The 18,889-nt window shown below is 37.3% G+C and overlaps 1 protein-coding gene and 1 non-coding gene across 2 annotated transcripts in view; both read right to left on the reverse strand.

Moving 5' to 3' along the window:
- Positions 1,405–1,476, reverse strand: TRNAR-UCU. The gene has a single exon. It is a non-coding gene; the product is annotated as a tRNA-Arg (tRNA).
- Positions 10,189–18,889, reverse strand: part of LOC109844760 — a 12,175-nt gene continuing 3,474 nt past the window's right edge. The window contains 10 exon segments of the mRNA XM_020413873.1: positions 10,189–10,862; positions 11,855–12,039; positions 12,042–12,348; positions 12,607–13,599; positions 14,201–14,988; positions 14,991–15,004; positions 15,689–15,802; positions 16,528–16,793; positions 17,110–17,211; positions 18,666–18,889. Of these exon segments, the coding sequence (XP_020269462.1) occupies positions 11,867–12,039; positions 12,042–12,348; positions 12,607–13,599; positions 14,201–14,988; positions 14,991–15,004; positions 15,689–15,802; positions 16,528–16,793; positions 17,110–17,211; positions 18,666–18,889 (2,981 nt within the window). The 3' untranslated portion in view covers positions 10,189–10,862; positions 11,855–11,866.

An 18,889-nucleotide genomic window follows, 5' to 3' on the forward strand; every position in this document is an offset into this window, starting at 1 on the left:
GATGATACAAGAGGGAAGTTCTGTAAAAGCAACAGGAAGAATTGCTCAGATACCCGTGAGCGAGGCTTATTTGGGTCGTGTTATAAATGCTCTGGCTAAACCTATTGATGGGAGAGGTGAAATTTCTGCTTCTGAATCTCGGTTAATTGAATCTCCTGCCCCAGGCATTATTTCGAGACGCTCTGTCTATGAGCCTCTTCAAACAGGACTTATTGCTATTGATGCGATGATCCCTATAGGACGCGGTCAGCGAGAATTAATTATTGGGGACAGACAGACTGGCAAAACAGCAGTAGCCACAGATACGATTCTCAATCAAAAAGGGAAAAATGTAATCTGTGTTTATGTAGCTATTGGTCAAAAAGCATCTTCTGTGGCTCAGGTAGTGACCACTTTCCAAGAGCGAGGGGCAATGGAATATACTATTGTGGTAGCCGAAACCGCGGACTCACCTGCTACATTACAATACCTTGCTCCTTATACGGGAGCGGCTTTGGCTGAATATTTTATGTATCGTGAACAACATACTTTAATAATTTATGATGATCTCTCCAAACAAGCGCAAGCTTATCGCCAAATGTCTCTTCTATTAAGAAGACCTCCTGGTCGTGAAGCTTATCCAGGGGATGTTTTTTATTTGCATTCACGCCTTTTGGAAAGAGCCGCTAAATTAGGTTCCAGTTTGGGTGAAGGGAGTATGACTGCTTTACCAATAGTTGAGACTCAATCTGGAGACGTTTCGGCTTATATTCCTACTAATGTAATTTCTATTACAGATGGACAAATATTCCTATCTGCCGATTTATTCAATGCGGGAATTCGACCTGCTATTAATGTAGGTATTTCTGTTTCCAGAGTAGGATCCGCAGCTCAAATTAAAGCCATGAAACAAGTAGCCGGTAAGTTAAAATTGGAACTAGCTCAATTCGCAGAGTTAGAGGCCTTTGCGCAATTCGCTTCTGATCTTGATAAAGCTACTCAGAATCAATTGGCAAGAGGTCAACGATTACGCGAGTTGCTTAAACAATCCCAAGCAGACCCTCTTACGGTGGAAGAACAGATAGCTACTATTTATACTGGAGCGAATGGATATCTTGATCAGTTAGAAATCGGACAGGTAAAGAAATTTCTCATTCAGTTACGTACCTACTTAAAAAAGAATAAACCTCAATTCCAAGAAATTATATCTTCTACCAAGACATTCACCGAGCAAGCGGAAACCCTTTTGAAAGAAGCTATTCAGGAAGAGATCGAACTGTTTCTACTGGAGGCATAAATTTATCATTAGAATTCTCTTCTTTTCTTAATACAAGAGTCATTATTGCGAACTATTTCTTTCTGATTCAAATAATTCAAAAAAGGGTTTCTTGATATCGCCATTTTCAAAAATAGATGGAAAAAAATTGCGTCCAATAGGATTTGAACCTATACCAAAGGTTTAGAAGACCTCTGTCCTATCCATTAGACAATGGACGCTTTTCATTCCTATTTTCTTGTTTCGCATTCTCCCTTTCTCTTTTTGGAAAAAAAGGAGATTACATGGAAAATCTTTTAGGGAATAAAAAAAAAGAATACATATCCGAATGGAGGATACATGTAGAATAAGGAATATGGAGCGGGTAGCGGGAATCGAACCCGCATCGTTAGCTTGGAAGGCTAGGGGTTATAGTCGACGTTGATTGATTATTTTTAACGTCTCTAATTCAAAACCGAACATGAAATTTTGATTTCATTCGGCTCCTTTATGGAGGATCGATGTATTAAAAATTAGATCCATAACATCTATGTCAGCTTTTCTTGTTGAATGCATCCAAAGCTACTCGCTTTTTAGATGATCCCTCTAGAGAAGGGGATTCTACCAAATCCGTCTAATCTAGTTACTTCGTTCCCTATTTCCACCCAAGAGATCCTGAGGAAAAGAATTTGGTTTCCACCGAGCTAAAACAATATGGCGATGGTTGTAGTAAACTAAAACTATCGTTTTCTAGCTATTTGGCTTCAATCTTCCCTTTCCAACACAAAAATTGAAGATCTAGTTACGATTGGAAATAAACTTTTGTATCTTCATCCATAGATCCTTTACTCATACTCATTCAATTGGAAGATTTGATCCAATTCAAATCAAAAAATTATGCTTCGCGACTCCATAATTCCATTTTTTAGTCAATTTGAAATTGACCCTTGGATACAAATCGTGAAAATGTATATTCTTCCTCAAATATACTATTGAGGGAAAAAGGATTAAACCTTTTTAAGAAATAAAGTTTTTTTGATCGTAATATGAAAAAACCGAAAGACCCCTTAACTATTTAAGTTATTAATTGAACGAATCGCACTTTTACCACTAAACTATACCCGCTACATATCTCCATTATTATATATGAATGGATCTTTTGTCGAACAAAAGAATGAGATAAAATTAAGATAGCATCTTTCATTTTCAACTTCCCTTCCAACTGCCCGATCCTATGAATTTGAATTCAGATCAATTGTATCTCAAATAAAGCTTGTCCCTTGAACAAGTAAATGAGTTATGTTATATATGTTATAACATATGTGTGTTTCATTTTTGATATAATTTAATATTAATATACGTATGTGTTCTTTTCCAGTTAAGTAATTAAGGAAATAAAACGAAAAAAATACTTAATTAATAAGAATTGAAAAAATATGCACATTCTATATTTCTATAGTATTAATAATAAGAAACGACACCTCTATCATAGGAATAGGGATGGGCATTTTCTTTGTTGTTGCTTCAATAACAATTTAATTATTTTTTATTTGATATCAAATTAAAAATAATTATAAATTATTTGATCTATGAAATGATTCATCAGAACAAAACAAGTAACGGCCCGGCCAGTACTTAACCAGGCCGGGGTAATGAACCTTAATCTTATCTTACAAAATCAAAGATACATGTGTGTGTATGTCTGTGTAACATTTGTATGTTTATTTTAGGATGAACAATCATATAGATTATAAACAAGGAACTAATTGTATATGCATGTTACAGGCGATGATCTTTTGAAAATTTGAAGACAAAATGAAAACCAAGAATCAAGATAAAAGAAGAAAGAACTGAAAACTGAAGTCCAATTGGAAACTGAAAACAAGCAAATATGAAATCAACAGTACACTGAAGTTCATGGAACTAAACTCTAGGACTACCCATTCCTTTATAGAAGTAAAGGATCAGCATATGATGATAGCTGCCAACAATAATCACAGTTAAAAAAACAATATGCTAATACTTATACGCATTCGCTATATGTAAATTCAAGAAACAATTTCCAGCAGTATAAGCAGGATCACCTCACATATCATAGAAAGAAACTAACAGCCACAAACCTAGCTTGTACCCACTAGTCCAGAGAGCTTACATAAAATTTGCAATTAAAAAATTTAAAAAAACAATATGCTAATACTTATACGCATTCGCTATATGTAAATTCAAGAAACAATTTCCAGCAGTATAAGCAGGATCACCTCACATATCATAGAAAGAAACTAACAGCCACAAACCTAGCTTGTACCCACTAGTCCAGAGAGCTTACATAAAATTTGCAATTAAAAAATTTTCAGTTAACTGAAGCCTAAATAAACAAAACAGTAAAAAAATCACAGAGAGAACAGAAATATAATTGCAGATTTTTTTTTATCAAACTAACAAAAAGATGAAATTGAGAAATACAATCATTATATTGTTCAAAAAATGATGATTTAGATACTACATAAGGGAGATCGAGATCCTAACTAAATTACCAATTAGATGTCAGTTTTGGAAACCCCCTAAAAAAACCCTAAAAGTTAAAAATTAAAAATTACTCATTAATTCTTGATTTTCGTCTTCTCAAGGTCTTGTAGAAATCCGACCAAGTCCAACTGAAGCTTTTTGATCAGCGTCGAGTAGCTTTTTAGAAATGGAGGAAAGAGTTGGTTTTTGCGTTTGAAGATAATGAAGAGGGGAACGTAGAAAGAATAAGGAAAGGGTCGGAGCTTATACAATTAAAAGGTGATGGGTTTGGGTTATTGGGTTCAAAAACCTTTTCTTTTTTTACCCCGATAAACTATTAACTTCATTTCTAGGATACCGGGTAAGGGAAAATGGGGTTTTTTCAGTTTCTACCCGTATCAGCCACAAGTCTTCAGTGAATCCACGCCCGGCACGTGTCAGACACGGAGCCGTTCCCCTTTTTGGCGTGTCCGTGTTACCTAGTTAAAAACCATTCACACCATCTCTCAAAAATATCAGCTTTAAATGAGCAAAATTGACCCATACACTACCACAGCATTTGTGTGAAAACCAAAAAAAATTAATCATTTGATTTAAAAATACACTGTATATTTAATCATTTCAAAAAAAAACTGTAGCAAGTAATAATAAAATTTTGCTATTTACACTGTATATCATGTCGTTGAAATACAAAGTGAGCTAAAATAAGCTAATTAAGTATTTTGTGTCCATGAGTGATGTGGGAAGCGGATGAGTTTAAAAGAAAATGGGTGTAAAACTTTGGGTTTATAGACAAAAAAATCATTTTTAGAAGTATGATTATAAAATTAAATACCCATCAAACTTCAGGTTTATATATTAAAAACCCATGTATGATGCCACGACATTAGTGTGCAAAAAAGCCAAATAAATGTTTTCAGCATTTTCTTCAAGTATATCCCACGTACATAAGAACTTAGAGAAAACTATATAAAGTTAAACTATAAATTAGTAACTTACACTGCGTACCAAAGTGTTGAAATATAAAGTGAGATTACAGTTAATTTGAAAGAGCATTTTGAGACTAAGAGTGATTTTTGGAAGAGGGGAGGCTTCTAAAACTAAGTGGAGGTTTATATGCAAAATTTGCTAACCAACAATAATATAATAAAGGAATGCTCTTGCCAAACGGACTACTCACTTTTCAACAAAATTTGCTAACCAACAATACTATAATAAATTTTAGGGGAATTTTTTAAAAAAGACCGATTATGCTAAATAATTAGCAAAATCAACCATTTTGCTAATTATTTAGCAAAATCGACATCTTTTTGGCCAACAGGTCAAAAAGAGGTCGGTTTTAAAAAATGTCATTCTAAATCGTAAAACCCACAGGACTACTTGTCCCGTGGGTTTAATTCTTCAACCCTCACAATCCCATTCTTCTTCATCTCCCTAAACAACTCCACCCCCTTCTCTACATTACCATTTTTACGAAGCCCCGACACAATCGTAGCGTACGCCATCACATCCGACTGAACCTTATCCCTCCTCATCTCCTCTCATACCCTCCTCATCTCCTCCCAATCACCTCCTCGACCCTCCCCTCCTTACACAGCCCCTTCGCGAGGGTCGTGAACATGGTCGTCGCATCTCTGAAGGACCGATGCTGCTGTTTCCGGGCAGGAGGGAGGTGGCAGGGCGAGGACTCGAGAGCGCGACACTCGGGATCTACGGGACGAGCATGGAGGAGAGACTGCCGTCGCCTAGCGTCACGGTTTGGGTCCGGGGGATGGGGGGTTCTGGGGGGGGGCTGAGAAAGATTGGACCTTGGGTTGTTGGGACTGGAGGAGGATTAGGGTTTAGAGGAGGTGATCGCAGTTCGTTGGGGTTTTGTGGGGAGGGGCGTTCCGCAGCAGTGAGAAGGAGGCGGTGGTGCAACAGCCACATGAGGGGAGCATGGTGGTGGTGGTGGTCAGCGGTGGTGAAGACATATGTTGGGGTGGCTGATGAAGGGGAAATGAGGGAAATGGGGGGACATAAAGGAGGCCTTGAATGGGATTGTGAGGATAGGGAGGGTTGAAGAACTTAAACTCACAGGACTACTAGTCCCGTGGGTTTTCTGATTAGTGACCACTAAACATACGGGACTACTAGTCTCGTATGTTCTGAGCTAGGCGTTTTTTAAAATCGACCTCTTTTTAACTTGTTGGCCAAAAAGAGGTCGATTTTGCTAAATAATTAGCAAAATGGCCGATTTTGCTAATTATTTAGCAAAATAGGTATTTTTTAAAAATTTCCCCTAAATTGTATTGTAGTCAGGAAATGACATTCTACAGTTGTAAACCCTTTAACTTTAGTATAGATATAAATTTTTAGTAGAAAGTTGAAGTTTATTTCCTGCTCTTGCCAAACAGACTACTCACTTTTCAACAAAATTTGCTAAACCAACAATACTATAATAAATTTTATTGTAGTCAGGAAATGACAATCTACAGTTGTAAACCCTTTAACTTTAGTATAGATATAAATTTTTAGTAGAAAGTTGAAGTTTATTTCCTGCTCTTGCCAAACAGACTACTCACTTTTCAACAAAATTTGCTAACCAACAATACTATAATAAATTTTATTGTAGTCAGGAAATGACAATCTACAGTTGTAAACCCTTTAATTTTAGTATAGATATAATTTTTAGTAGAAAGTTGAAGTTTATTTCCTTTTTTTTAATCTAACCATCTTGAAATCTACTATTTCCACGCATATCCCGCCACATATTACAAATTACTCATTTCCTGCTACAGATACAATTAAGCAGCAGATTTAATATGCTAAAGCTAAAAGATAGGCCACACATTATATAATCTTCATTTTATTTCAGCGGTCTTAGTATAAGAGGAAGGAGAAAAATCAAGACTTGTAGACTCAGACACAAATGTCATACTACAACACGGAAAAAGGCCATCAAACACAGAAGTTTCCAAATCAAAGCACAAGTACATAGATATATTTGTTGTTGTGTACGAGTATATGTCTATGACTCGTATGATGCGTGTGTTGAGTTCATATTCACATATGATTATGAGAATCCATAGAAATAGCTTATATCAAAACAACACAAAATATTTCGTCTTATATATGTTTTCAATATGAGTACAAGCTAAATATTGGTGAGTGTCAGGCATGGATGAGTAAAGGTGCTGTGAATTTGACAAGCGGCATGTCTATTTTGATTCTTGGTTTCCAAGCAGCTAAAGACAAGACTAACGAGAAGCTAAGCTAAAGACGAGACCAACAAGAAGCTAAAATTTCGATTCTTGGTTTCCTATTATCTGATGATATAATACTCACATCTTAAATCTAATAATTCCAAGCAAATAACTAGGAAGTACTTTCGACCTCAAATTTTAAGTATTACTTATTCCCTTTTGCTGAATATAAGCTCTGTTTAATTTCATGCTGAATATAAGTTCTGTTAAATTTCATACTTTCATCATAAAAATACCTACGAAGTAGAGAGAGCACTAAAAACCCTCGTCTTTTTCCTACGCCTAAATGAAAACTAGCTCATCAACCCACACCAAGAACACCAAATGAAACAAAAACCCAAATTCTATACCATGAGTTTTAATTCTATCTTGAAGAATCATTCACCAATTCAAAGTAAACTATCACTGGTTACAATTTGCCCTATAATTTGGTAGTCTGACCTAAAACTAATACAGCGCTTAGGTTTACCCTTTTTAGGAAATTAATAATAGAGCAAAACCTGGACACCAAATACCAATGAAAACCAAATCCATCGCTCAATTCTGAATTTTATGAGCTTCTCTAATCAAAATCTACACCTTAAAATTAATGTTGAGCTCAGAAATAAATGTGAGGTTTAGGGTTTATCGACTGTTCCGATCTATGAAATTTAGATGATTTTACCATCAAAAAAATTTCTGTTAATATAGAGGAAAATAAGATTAAAATAAAAAAATTTATTCGATGATGGAGAGCTAACCTGAGATGGAGAAGAGAAAGAACCAACCTTTGTCTGTGTTCCCCCCGAGATCAGCTCTTGAAGTTGCTAGTGGGTCGGGTAAGTATAATAATTAGATCCGAACCCGGTTCTTTGTACTAAGCTGATGATTCTGATTCAAGTAAATTGTATCAATTTTCTATGGCCTTAATAGCACTTAAATACCTCATAGTTTCACTCACTTAGCACTTAAATACCCTCATTTATTTTTCGTAGCATTTATACCTCAAGTTGTTTAAAATTGACAGGTTAGCACCCTCAATCGTGCAAACATCAAAATTTTCACCCGTTAGCACCCCCAATCATGCAAACATCAAAATTTTCACCCGAATGTTCCTATATGAAACTTCCAGATTAATTATAGAGCTTTCCAACTATTAATATTTAGGGAATTTCCTGCCTGTCACCATTTTAAAAGATTTATTAGTTAGTTGTTTTGTTGTTAGATATTTTTTTTGGATATTTTGATCAATTGATTTATTTATTCATTACTGGTACTGGGAATGGAAGCAACGTATAGGATCTTTATTCAACGTGCGGTAATACACGGTCATGAGCTCAATCTTTTGCTCGAATGAATACGGCCCAAATCAAGAAGAGCAGCAGGCTTCTGAAGTTTTCATATTGTATCGGTCTTTATCGTACACAGCACCTCATTCCGAGTAAGGGCGGGCAACGGGACTAGCCGGCTCGCGCGGGCTCAATGGTGAGATGAGACGGCCCACGTCCTGCAGCGGGACAAGTGCACCGTGTTGCATCGCTTGCTTGTGGGCTTAGATCTTAGCTCAGCCCACTCGCAGGAATAAGATTAAGCGAAGCGTGCCATGACACACGTGCCGGCCCGCCCAACCCAACATGTTGTTATTTTTTATTTTTTATTTTTTATTTTTGGATTTTGTAAATGATTTTTAGTATTTTTAAATAGTTTTCAAGCATTGTTTAACACCTAAAATTATATATAATTAACTAACAATGCAACCATTATAAAAATAAAAAATAATTTTATTAAGTAAAATTGTATATTTGTACAGAATGACAAAGAGAAACATCACAAATACAGAGGTTTTACATGGTTCGGAGCAAGTCCTACTCCACGGGCGACAACTAATTATTTCACTAATTTAACAATATAGTAATAAATTACATTAATCGATGAACTGATGAAATAATGAAGGGGGAAAAATTGCATGCAACCCAACGGGCCTGGTTCAGCGGGCCAACCAACTTTCATTTAGGCGCAACTCACTCGCTGTGTTCGGTGGGCTGAGTGAGCTACCGGCCCACTTGTTACTAAAGGCCACCTTAGCACGGTCCCGCTACTGTAGCGGGCCGAATCGGCCTATCCTGCACTGAGTCGGTCGAGCCGAGCTCAAGAGCGAGCCGAACGAGCGGGCTCATGGGCCGATCCAGCCCAGTACACGCCCCTAATTCCGAGGAGCATCAAAGGAGTTCGGTTATCATTCATTCAGCTATTACATATATATGATGTTATAGAATCTAATTACATGATTCAATTATTTGAGTAATGAAAATTGACTGATTTGCACATATTAAGACTAATAAAATTATTTTTCCATCTTTATACCTCTTGCTTATATTTTATTTTCCAAACTTCTTTTTTTTCGCTTTTTATAGTCATCCTACTCTTTGGAATTTACTCCTATGCTAATGCAAGCAAACATAGCTAGTGATGCTACTAAAAGCAAGCAGTGTATGATAATTTATCCACACCCAAGTAAAATAATTTTTTTCCTTTGGTTAGAATATTATAATTGGGTTAAGTAAAACTGCCCCAGTCATGCTTGCGACCGCAATTTGCAAGGAGTCCTCCCCTTCTTGCCTCTTCCACCTTTCACCCTTTTCATCAAATTATGTATTTAAAGTGAACCTCAATTTCTCCCAAAATAGAAAGGAAATGTTTTAGATAAAAGTAGCAAGAAATAGATTCAGCCGAGCAGAGAGAAAAACACGAGACCATTTATTGTGCATTTGTGCAACGCACTTTGAGCACTTGGGAGTCGCCCAGACGCCCCAAACTTTTCTTCAAAACACAGGCTATATTACTCGTGCTCATATGCTCTCTATCGAATCATTTGTAAAAAAACATCTAATTGCAGCACACAGCTAAGATTGTAAAGCATCTCATTGTAGTAAACAGAGAGAAATATAGGCGAACACGCTCAAGTCAGTCCTCAACATCAAACAATAAAGTAGAATCCCGAGTCACCGTCGACAAATTTGGCATTAGAATATAGACACAATTCATGTAATCAGAAAAATCTAACAATGTACTTCTGTAGCCTTTATTTTTCTGAATTTCAAATCTCAAAAACTTTTCAAATTAGCACGATCTCCAGAGGTAACTACCGTCCATACGAGAATGTATTTTGCATCAAGCTTTCATGAAGCATCTCAGACCACAATTTCCGCAATACACAGAACTAAAGAAGGAAGAAATAAATCCATAAGGATCAGAACAACTCATGTTATATCCAGCTTACAAGAACAGCTTGACAAAAAGATGTTGTGATTTCTTAAAAAGGAGAAGGTTCACAAACCTCGACGAACTCAAAACAGTTTAATTTTCTGATCTTTGTTGAACATAAAACAGATAAGCAAAAATTGAAGCCATCCAACTAAAGATACTGAAGTACGGCTCATCCAGGTAGGTTGCTGGGATCTGCTAGAAAATTCCCAATAGTTACCTGCTCCAGAAATTGCTCAACATTACCTGCATTAAGTTCTCAAAGAGAAGCAGCAGCGCGAGAGAGAGAAAAAAGGGAACAAAAAAAGAAAGAGGAAAACCTACATGAAACCCTGAAATGATAAGGGTGGATATTCAAATAAGCGAGAGAACACGTATATCCTTTTCTCTAGCCCCCCATTGTAAAGGGTTTACTTTTCGAATCAGTTAAATAATCTAACTTAATATGTACAATATTGAACATGATGCCTTCTTCTGCACAGGCTTGATCAATAGGGGGAGTATGAGAGATTACCAATCATTACCATACAACCGACGATTACCATACAGGGCTCACAATTTCTCCAAGTAATATACAGACTAATTTGAACTAAAGCCGCGGTGCCCTCTATCCAACATATTTCTCATCAATTTCCCTGCACATGCAGTGAGATGAGGAAGAAAGTCATTAATTTTCCAATGTTTACTGCAAAACCAGACAGTGATATGTGGTCCATAAGGATACATGTCGATATGAACACGTGAGAAGTATAAATGCATTGATGATGTAGACAATGCTAAGCAAATACTGAGACAGTCATATAGACGAGCAAACACCATAGTATTCCATGGAAATAGAAAATTACTCCTGACAGGCTGATTACACACTTCTCTAACTTGTTTCGAACTAAAACGAATATGACAAAGATGTATTTACTACTAATGTAATACATAGCAAGTTGCTTGAATCTCTCTGAAATATATATGACGTATAAGATGGTTTCACTGACATTTTTCCTTACCAAACTGGGTAATGTAAAAGAAGACCTACGAACAAGAATAGTAACGGCATAAGACATTTTGTGTGCTTCGCCATAGTATTATGCAGTAAGTCGTTTTACTTCCACAAAACTCAGTAAGAATCGGAGTGAAAAAAACTATATATAACTAGAAAAGCAAAAGAGGGTTCTATGATAAAGGTACGCATTCTGGAGAGTTAGGACATAAGAAGTTTATATATCCAGTAGTAATTAGTCACTATTAGTATGTCCTGAACTAATTCAAAATTTCCAAGAATAGCAACGGCATAAAACATTTTGTCTGCTTTGCCACTGTATTGTGCAATAAGTGGTTCTAGTTCCACAGAACCGAGTAAGAATCGAGGTGAAAAAAACGAGAACTCTACAAAAAGCAACAGATGGTTCCATGATAAAGATATGCATCCCGGGCAGTTAGGAAAATAGAAGTTTATTTATCCAGTAATAATTATTCGCTATCAGCATGTCCTGAACTGATTCAAAATTTTCCAGGAAATGTGATTAACACCAAAGCTCCACTTAGGGGCAAAAAATCAACAGATCTAACTAAAAAATCTCAATTTTGTTTTCAAAAATATCCACATCTCGTATAAAAATATAAGTCAGCTTACCAAGAAAATTCATCAAGAACCTTCATTTGACTCGGATCTGCATTTTGCATGCACAATGGGGCCCAACTGAGATCTATCTAAACCATCGATTTTTCCGTCTGGAAAGTTCATGTACACTGTCCCTTTGTACATCCACTCTTCAGCTTCATCACTATAAAAATCCTCAAAGGGCTCACCACATAGCGTTTGTCTTCCTTCTTCTCTGCGACTGTTTCAATTGGCATAAAAGGTACAACATCAGTTCCAACAGTCTCAGCACCACTCAGCCACTCCTTCGTATTAACAAACCATTTGCGAGAAGGCTTTTGTTTGCGGTTTCTAGATATTCGATTCTTAGTTACATGCCAATCCATGTGAGTGCTATGCTCTTCTTGGCACTTGAAACGGAGACCACATGTAGTGCATTGTCTTGGAAGATTTGTATATAAAGCGTTTATTGCAGACTCGTGTCGCACCTTAAGAAGCTCTGCGTTGAATTCAAGCCCCACTGTGCCCTGAAATCAAGATTTCTTAACTGAAAACCTAGATTCTATGTCTAACTTTGATTAAAAGGGGGGGAAATGTAAGAATGTATTATATTTCATATAAAAGAGAAGCGGGTGAAAACTTTTCTCTAACTAAAAAAGTGTATAAAAATGAAAAAAAGAAAGTCTCTAGGTCTATGATTCTCCATGCTTATCAACAATCGAACGTACTAGAAGCGAAGACAATCCAAAACATCAAATTTTTCTTGGCGAGTTACTGGAAAATACCTGCGTTTGAGCTGGAGGCGTCAATGAGATTAAACCTTGAGCCATTAGAGTACTAAACAGGCCAGCAATCGCAGGAGAGGCAGACATTATAGAGCCAGTACTTTGAGATTGTGGACCCACATGGGATGATCCCGGAGGTGGACCTGGCGGTAGGGGTGGTACAATTCCACCTTGTACAAGTGAAGAGGAACCAGGCATATTGGGCATTCCTCCAGAACTATCCATTGGAGATATTTTATTAGGCAAAGAACTTATGGGAACTCCATGCCCCTGAATTTGCATGTGATTTAGGGACGGAGCCATTAAATGAGAGGAAAGATGAACTGATGCAGATGGAATATATCCTCCACGAACCTCCTGAGACTGATTTCTCATGTCATTACCCTGATCTCTTTGATGATTCGTATGCATTAATCCAGACTGTTGATGAGGCAAGGTAAACACCCTGCTTGGTTCTGCAGTTCTCCTATCAGAAGACTCAAATTGGTGAGGTACAAATATAGCGGGGTTAAGTCCTTGGTTAATTGGCTTACTAGATTCCATAAGACTGGATGTATTTTCAAACTGTTTTTGATAAGGAGGAACAGGAAACAAGGGCAGTGGCTGAGATTTATGAACAGGAGGCCATAGAACAGGGGCAGTAGGGGGTGAGAATGGCCTCAACTCCAAGCGTTTTTCTAGCATTGATGCCTCTGTATTCAATGAGCTGGAGTGAACATTTGATAACTTCTGATGTGGCACTTCAACCTCTGGAGGACTATCATAAGGAATAGGCAGTTTCTGACCATTGTCTGCTGCAATACGATCTATAGGGAGAGGGATTCGAGGTTCCCATCCCCGTGACTTTGAGCTAAGTTCTCCTGAAGCATGCTGAAAACTGTATGGAAATTTCCCAGGTTCGTGAACATAGGAAGAACTGTGATAGGGGCGAAATTGTTCGTTTTGAGCTTCTCTACTGTCTGAAGATTTCATAGGCATGGATCCATGACCAGACTGCAAGAGACATAACCTCAAAAATTGTTATGCCCGCATAAAAGTTGATATCTAAAAGATGAAAAATATACTAAGCAACTAACTTCAAGCCTAAAACTGGTAGTGGGGAAAATCAAGTTCAACTGGGTAAAATAAGTACACAGATCATAAAATTCTCATGAGGTCATGTGATTTAAATTAAAAAAAAAAATCCAAGGAAAGTTATATGCGCTCATGAACATAACAAATTGATACCAAAGAAAGTTGGCTCCCATCAGAAGGAACATATTTAAGTATAACAGCACCTGAAGATAAACAAACTTGACAAAGGAAAAAAGAAAAATGCTACACCCCTATCACAACCAACATATGCAGGACATCCCTTTCATAAAATCTGACATCCTGGAGCTGGTAAAAATATTGAGTATCTACACAATCTCCCTGTGTCAAAGTGCACAGCATAGTTGTTTATCTGATACTACTTCAAGACTGAAATGATAGTGACAAAATACGCTTGAACATACTATATATGATTCAAAAAGTAAATTGCAAGATGCTAATCAACTGCGAAGATAGTACAGAGCAAGAACATTTGAGAAGGCAAAGAACCAAAGAACCATACTCTTAGAACAGGAATTCTATCATTGACAACTATGGCTGGGTCATCAACAGGATTCTGCGTAGTTTGGTCACACCAATTGTTTGCTCTAAAATCAGGTTCAAGAATACTGACGTCAGGTCTACTTAAACCAATTCTTCGGTTTAGGCTTCCAGAGCTAGGTCCCAATTGCGGTAAGTTGTTCCTTCTGTGATTAGCTAATAATGTCGGACTCATATCCTCCCAGACATACTCGTCTTCCTCGAAACTTCGCCAATTTTTAGTTGCAACCTCCCTACTAATTCCATTTACATTGCTTCGCTGTATCTTAGAGATATTCTCAAGGGAAGTGTCTTTTCCGCTGGGATTACCATAAGCATTAATTAATTCTCTTGGGTGCTTCTTGATGTATCCAGCATTAGGGTCATATGTTGCTGAAGCTTCCAGTTGAGGGGCACCAACATTGGCTAGCCACCTTCCTTCTAACCGGCCATTTTGATCAACTGCTCTGCCAGGTCCAAACCCAAGCCTGGAATGAGGTTGAGTTGCCCTTTCAGCAGCAGCCCAAGGAGACCCATCCCTTGAGAGCCTGTCATCATTTGGTGATGCTGACCTTCTCGACATTACTCTAGAAGGAGATAAAGTCTTTGGGACCTTGGCATTTATATGATCGTCATACATTTTTGATGTACGCAAAGCTGCGGATTTCAGTGAGCCTGCTTTTGACCTCACAAGATGTACAGATAGCATTTCTGGGTTATTGAAATCATAATCATCACGACCGTAGCTATGTAAGCTTGAAGAATTACCACCAGCACGTAGAGCTTCCTACAAATATAATATGCATGTGAGATTTATGATGGTTAAGATGAAATATTTAAGAAAAGATCGTCTACTCAATGTATTCCAAACCAAGAGATTAAATAATCCAACCTAGATTAATGCTAGAACTCTAAAAAAAATTGAATTCGACATTCAACAAGCATGCATTTTATTGTGTTTTAGAAAGAAGTATGTGATAGAAAAACTCAGTATTACGACTTAAATAAGTGAGAACTAAGATCTAATATTTTCATTATTAAGAATTCTTTAAGAAATTAAAGATCAGAAATTATGACATAAAACATAAGTATGCAACTGCAAATCTGAAGATGCTGTAGTAGTCCCAATTTTGCAGAAATGGATATGGGGTCACAAAGGGGTTTGTAATGCACATCGATCAAACAAAAAAGACGTATGTAATATTAAATTCAGGCAACACACGAGTAATGCTGATACAAGCGTATTCATGATAGCTTTTGCATGTTTCTCTCTTAAGTCAGAGATGTTAGGACAACTTGTATCCAGAAATCTTGCAAATAAAACTAATCCATACATTATTAATATCTGAGATGAAAGTATCTGTCATTTTAGGCATTTGAAGATTAGAAGTCAACATGAGTAAGATTAAAAAATATATTTATTTGCATAGACAGCCATAAAAAACTCAGCAAGGGAAAGCAGGAGCTGCACATGAAATTTTGAAGAAGCTCCAGACCATCCTTTAGGGCTTTCTGCAGCAAGACCTCCAACTCTATCAACTTCAAAATCAGCTGCACACACATTCTTTTGAGTGTCATTACACCACCTTGCAGTAAAAGCAATAACGCATTCGGATAGGGGGGGGGGGGGGCGGGGGGGATCCCATTATCTTACAATTGTTAATGTATAGACAGAGGTTTCAGTCCAGACACAAGGATAGGATATAAGCTCATCAACAACAACCTATAAGGATAAATACTGACCACACAATGAGATCTAAAATTTCTATTAAAACATGTATCATCTCCGACAAAAGTTTTTTTGCGTGGGGATTGGGCCGCGAGGGGGGGCGGATGGGCTCCTCAAGGACCCCACTGATAAGAACTGGGTCCCGAAGTGCCGCGTAAAACTGTCCACGGACGAACGGCTCTTCTCTTGTAGCAATATTAGTTCTAGTGGTATTCCGTAGCTAGGGGAGCTGATCCACATCTGTAACACCCAAACTCTTCAGGTCCTGGAAACTAATTTATATCATGAGTTATACTCAACCCCCTCAAATCATTTCTTCGCACTTAGCACCTAGCACCCCGAAATGCAATTTTTGGTAATAAATGAGTTTAGGGGATGTAGCAATTTTTAGAATGATAAATTGCAAGTACTATCCTTCTTTCTCATAAATTGAGGGGAAGTCAGTGCAAGTCAAGTTATAGATGATGGGGAGTTATGTGCAATTTACCCTTCTTAAAAGAAAAGCTTTATTCAGTGCAAAAACTGCCGTCACACAACTATGCTGAAAAGGAGTAAGCGGGGAAATTTGTGATTTGAAACTCACGCTAGCAGAATGTTGAAGTTGCCGTTGTGCCTCCAAGTATTTTGGATTGACATGAATACCATGAGAAGGTCGAGGAGATGGAGATTCAGAATTTCTTATATTTGTTTGGCCAACTGATCTCTGGCTTTCATTTGTAGAAAATTGCAGCTTGTTTTCAATCTTGCGAAGCACTGAAGAGGGGAAGACTTGAGACCATGTCCCAAATAGGTGCCGCATTGCTGGATGCATGTTAGAATGGACTTGATTGTATGCCTCACAGAACACCTGCAATAAGCACAAACAATTCAGCCCTCAGACTTGCGCCAAGCAATAATCTTGCTTTCAAGCATGCCATGGGAAAGTAAAATATGAAGTAGAAAAATATCATTCCACAAACTTATATTGTTGAATTAGGACTTGCATGTCAGAAGAAGAGTCAACCGAGAGAAAATATGAGATACAAACAAGTAATCACAAAAACAAAAAACTTCTTGTACAGAAAAATTAACAGGACAATGATAATCATAAAACATTGGTGCTAAAGAGGCTAATTGAAGACCAGAATTCCAGAAAGCAACTAAGCGTGGATATTTCAATTTACCTTGGGAAGCTGAGTTGCAAAATACCTCACATATTCACGACCAATGTTCTTCACTATACTATCCAAAAGGTACAGTGAAGGCAGTTTCTGATCTACTGGCACCTGCAAAGAAATGTATAGAGTGCATCACAACCATGCATGAAGCGGATATGATGCTATAAAGGGCAGAAAAACAACATCGTGCACAATTTCTCTTAAGAAAGAGAAAGAAGAATTGATTAGGGGGAAAACAAAGTTCATGACTAAATGTAACTAGCACTTGTATCAAAGAAGATAACAAAGGAGGTGGTTGCATCTAGTAGCAATTCATACATATACATAGAAGGAGAAGTCAGCATGAGATGACAACTCATTTTCTAAATAAACTATCAAGAGATATAAAGGTAGTAAGACTAATAAAGCTAGTCATGTCGACATAGATGAACTTGATAGATCATTTTATTAAAGGAGAAGCATTACAGTTCATAACCAATATCCATATATAATTATATATATACACACACATGATTGAAATTGACGCTGAAATGAAAAAGACTATTCAATGGTCTCATTCCACTTGATACCTGGTAGATAAAAAAGAGAAGAATCATTAGATCAATGTGCCAGACTTCACTCTCTTGTTTCGTGTGCGTCGATTCATACACTCAAAGTTTTTGATACACCAACTATCCAAAAGAGAAAGATGACAAGTACTTTTACAGGGTCTACAATTTAGGGAACTGTTCAATCATGCAACTAAATGCACGTATCGATCGAGCATAAGTGGGAGATAATGCATGGAAACAAGTTGGCAAGTAGGCTTACTAATTTCTTCATGGTTTCAAAGGTGCGAGCGTCAGGGATTTAGGTGTTATTTGAAGTTGTTGCTAACATTGGCTACTACATTCTCAATTTGCTGTCTGTGATATCAATTAAACATCCATAACCATCACATGCTGAGAAGAGATTCGCCTTTAGTTGGCCTAGTTTTTAGGTGCCATATTTCTCAAGTTCTGTTTTATCAACCCTTTTCGTAATGTTACTTGATTTTTATGATAGAGATAAGGTAAATTTCATGAGGCCCCTTTAAATTAGCCGATTTACAGATAACCCCTCTTAACCATTTTAATTTAAAAAATCTCCCCCATTTATATCAAGACAGTTCTAATTGGGCCAGGTCTACCAAAAAACTAGCATTTACAGCAGTCTTAGAAGAGAACAAAAAAACTGTCTGTTTGAAATGAGTTTAGAGATCTTGAATTGAGGCCCACAGTGCAACCACAACCGAGCCAGACTGATTCTAGAACCTTATCAAATAAACCATTATACGAGGGACTATAACAATAAGAAAGCTGCAACCTTGAAGAAAATGGTAAACAAACCAACATAAATCAAAATCATCGTGCTCTGAATGGAGAACCCACCGAAAACCTATGTTCACTACAAACATCAACAAAATACAACAAACAACCAATTTATTTGGGTTCATACCAACACAATACAAACAAAGCACCGAACTTTTCCCCCCACTAGATTCTTAACTACAAACAAAACTCACAAAATATTCAACCCCTCACCTCAAGAATCCTCCCAAAAATAGCATCAGCGATCCCCTCCCCAAACTCCCTCTGCTCCCCTGCAATAATCGTGAGCTCCGTTATAATCGGCTTCGAATTAAACGTCAACTCCGAAAGCAGCTCCTCGTACGCTTGAACGACCTCTTCGCCGTCCCTAACCAAAGCCTTGAACCGATCGAGAATGAGGCCGGAGGTTGGAGGCCTAGGGTTTTCTCGGGACGGCG

Source organism: Asparagus officinalis, chromosome 6 (genome assembly GCF_001876935.1).
Source record: "Asparagus officinalis chromosome 6, Aspof.V1, whole genome shotgun sequence".
NCBI classification, from domain to species: domain Eukaryota; kingdom Viridiplantae; phylum Streptophyta; class Magnoliopsida; order Asparagales; family Asparagaceae; genus Asparagus; species Asparagus officinalis.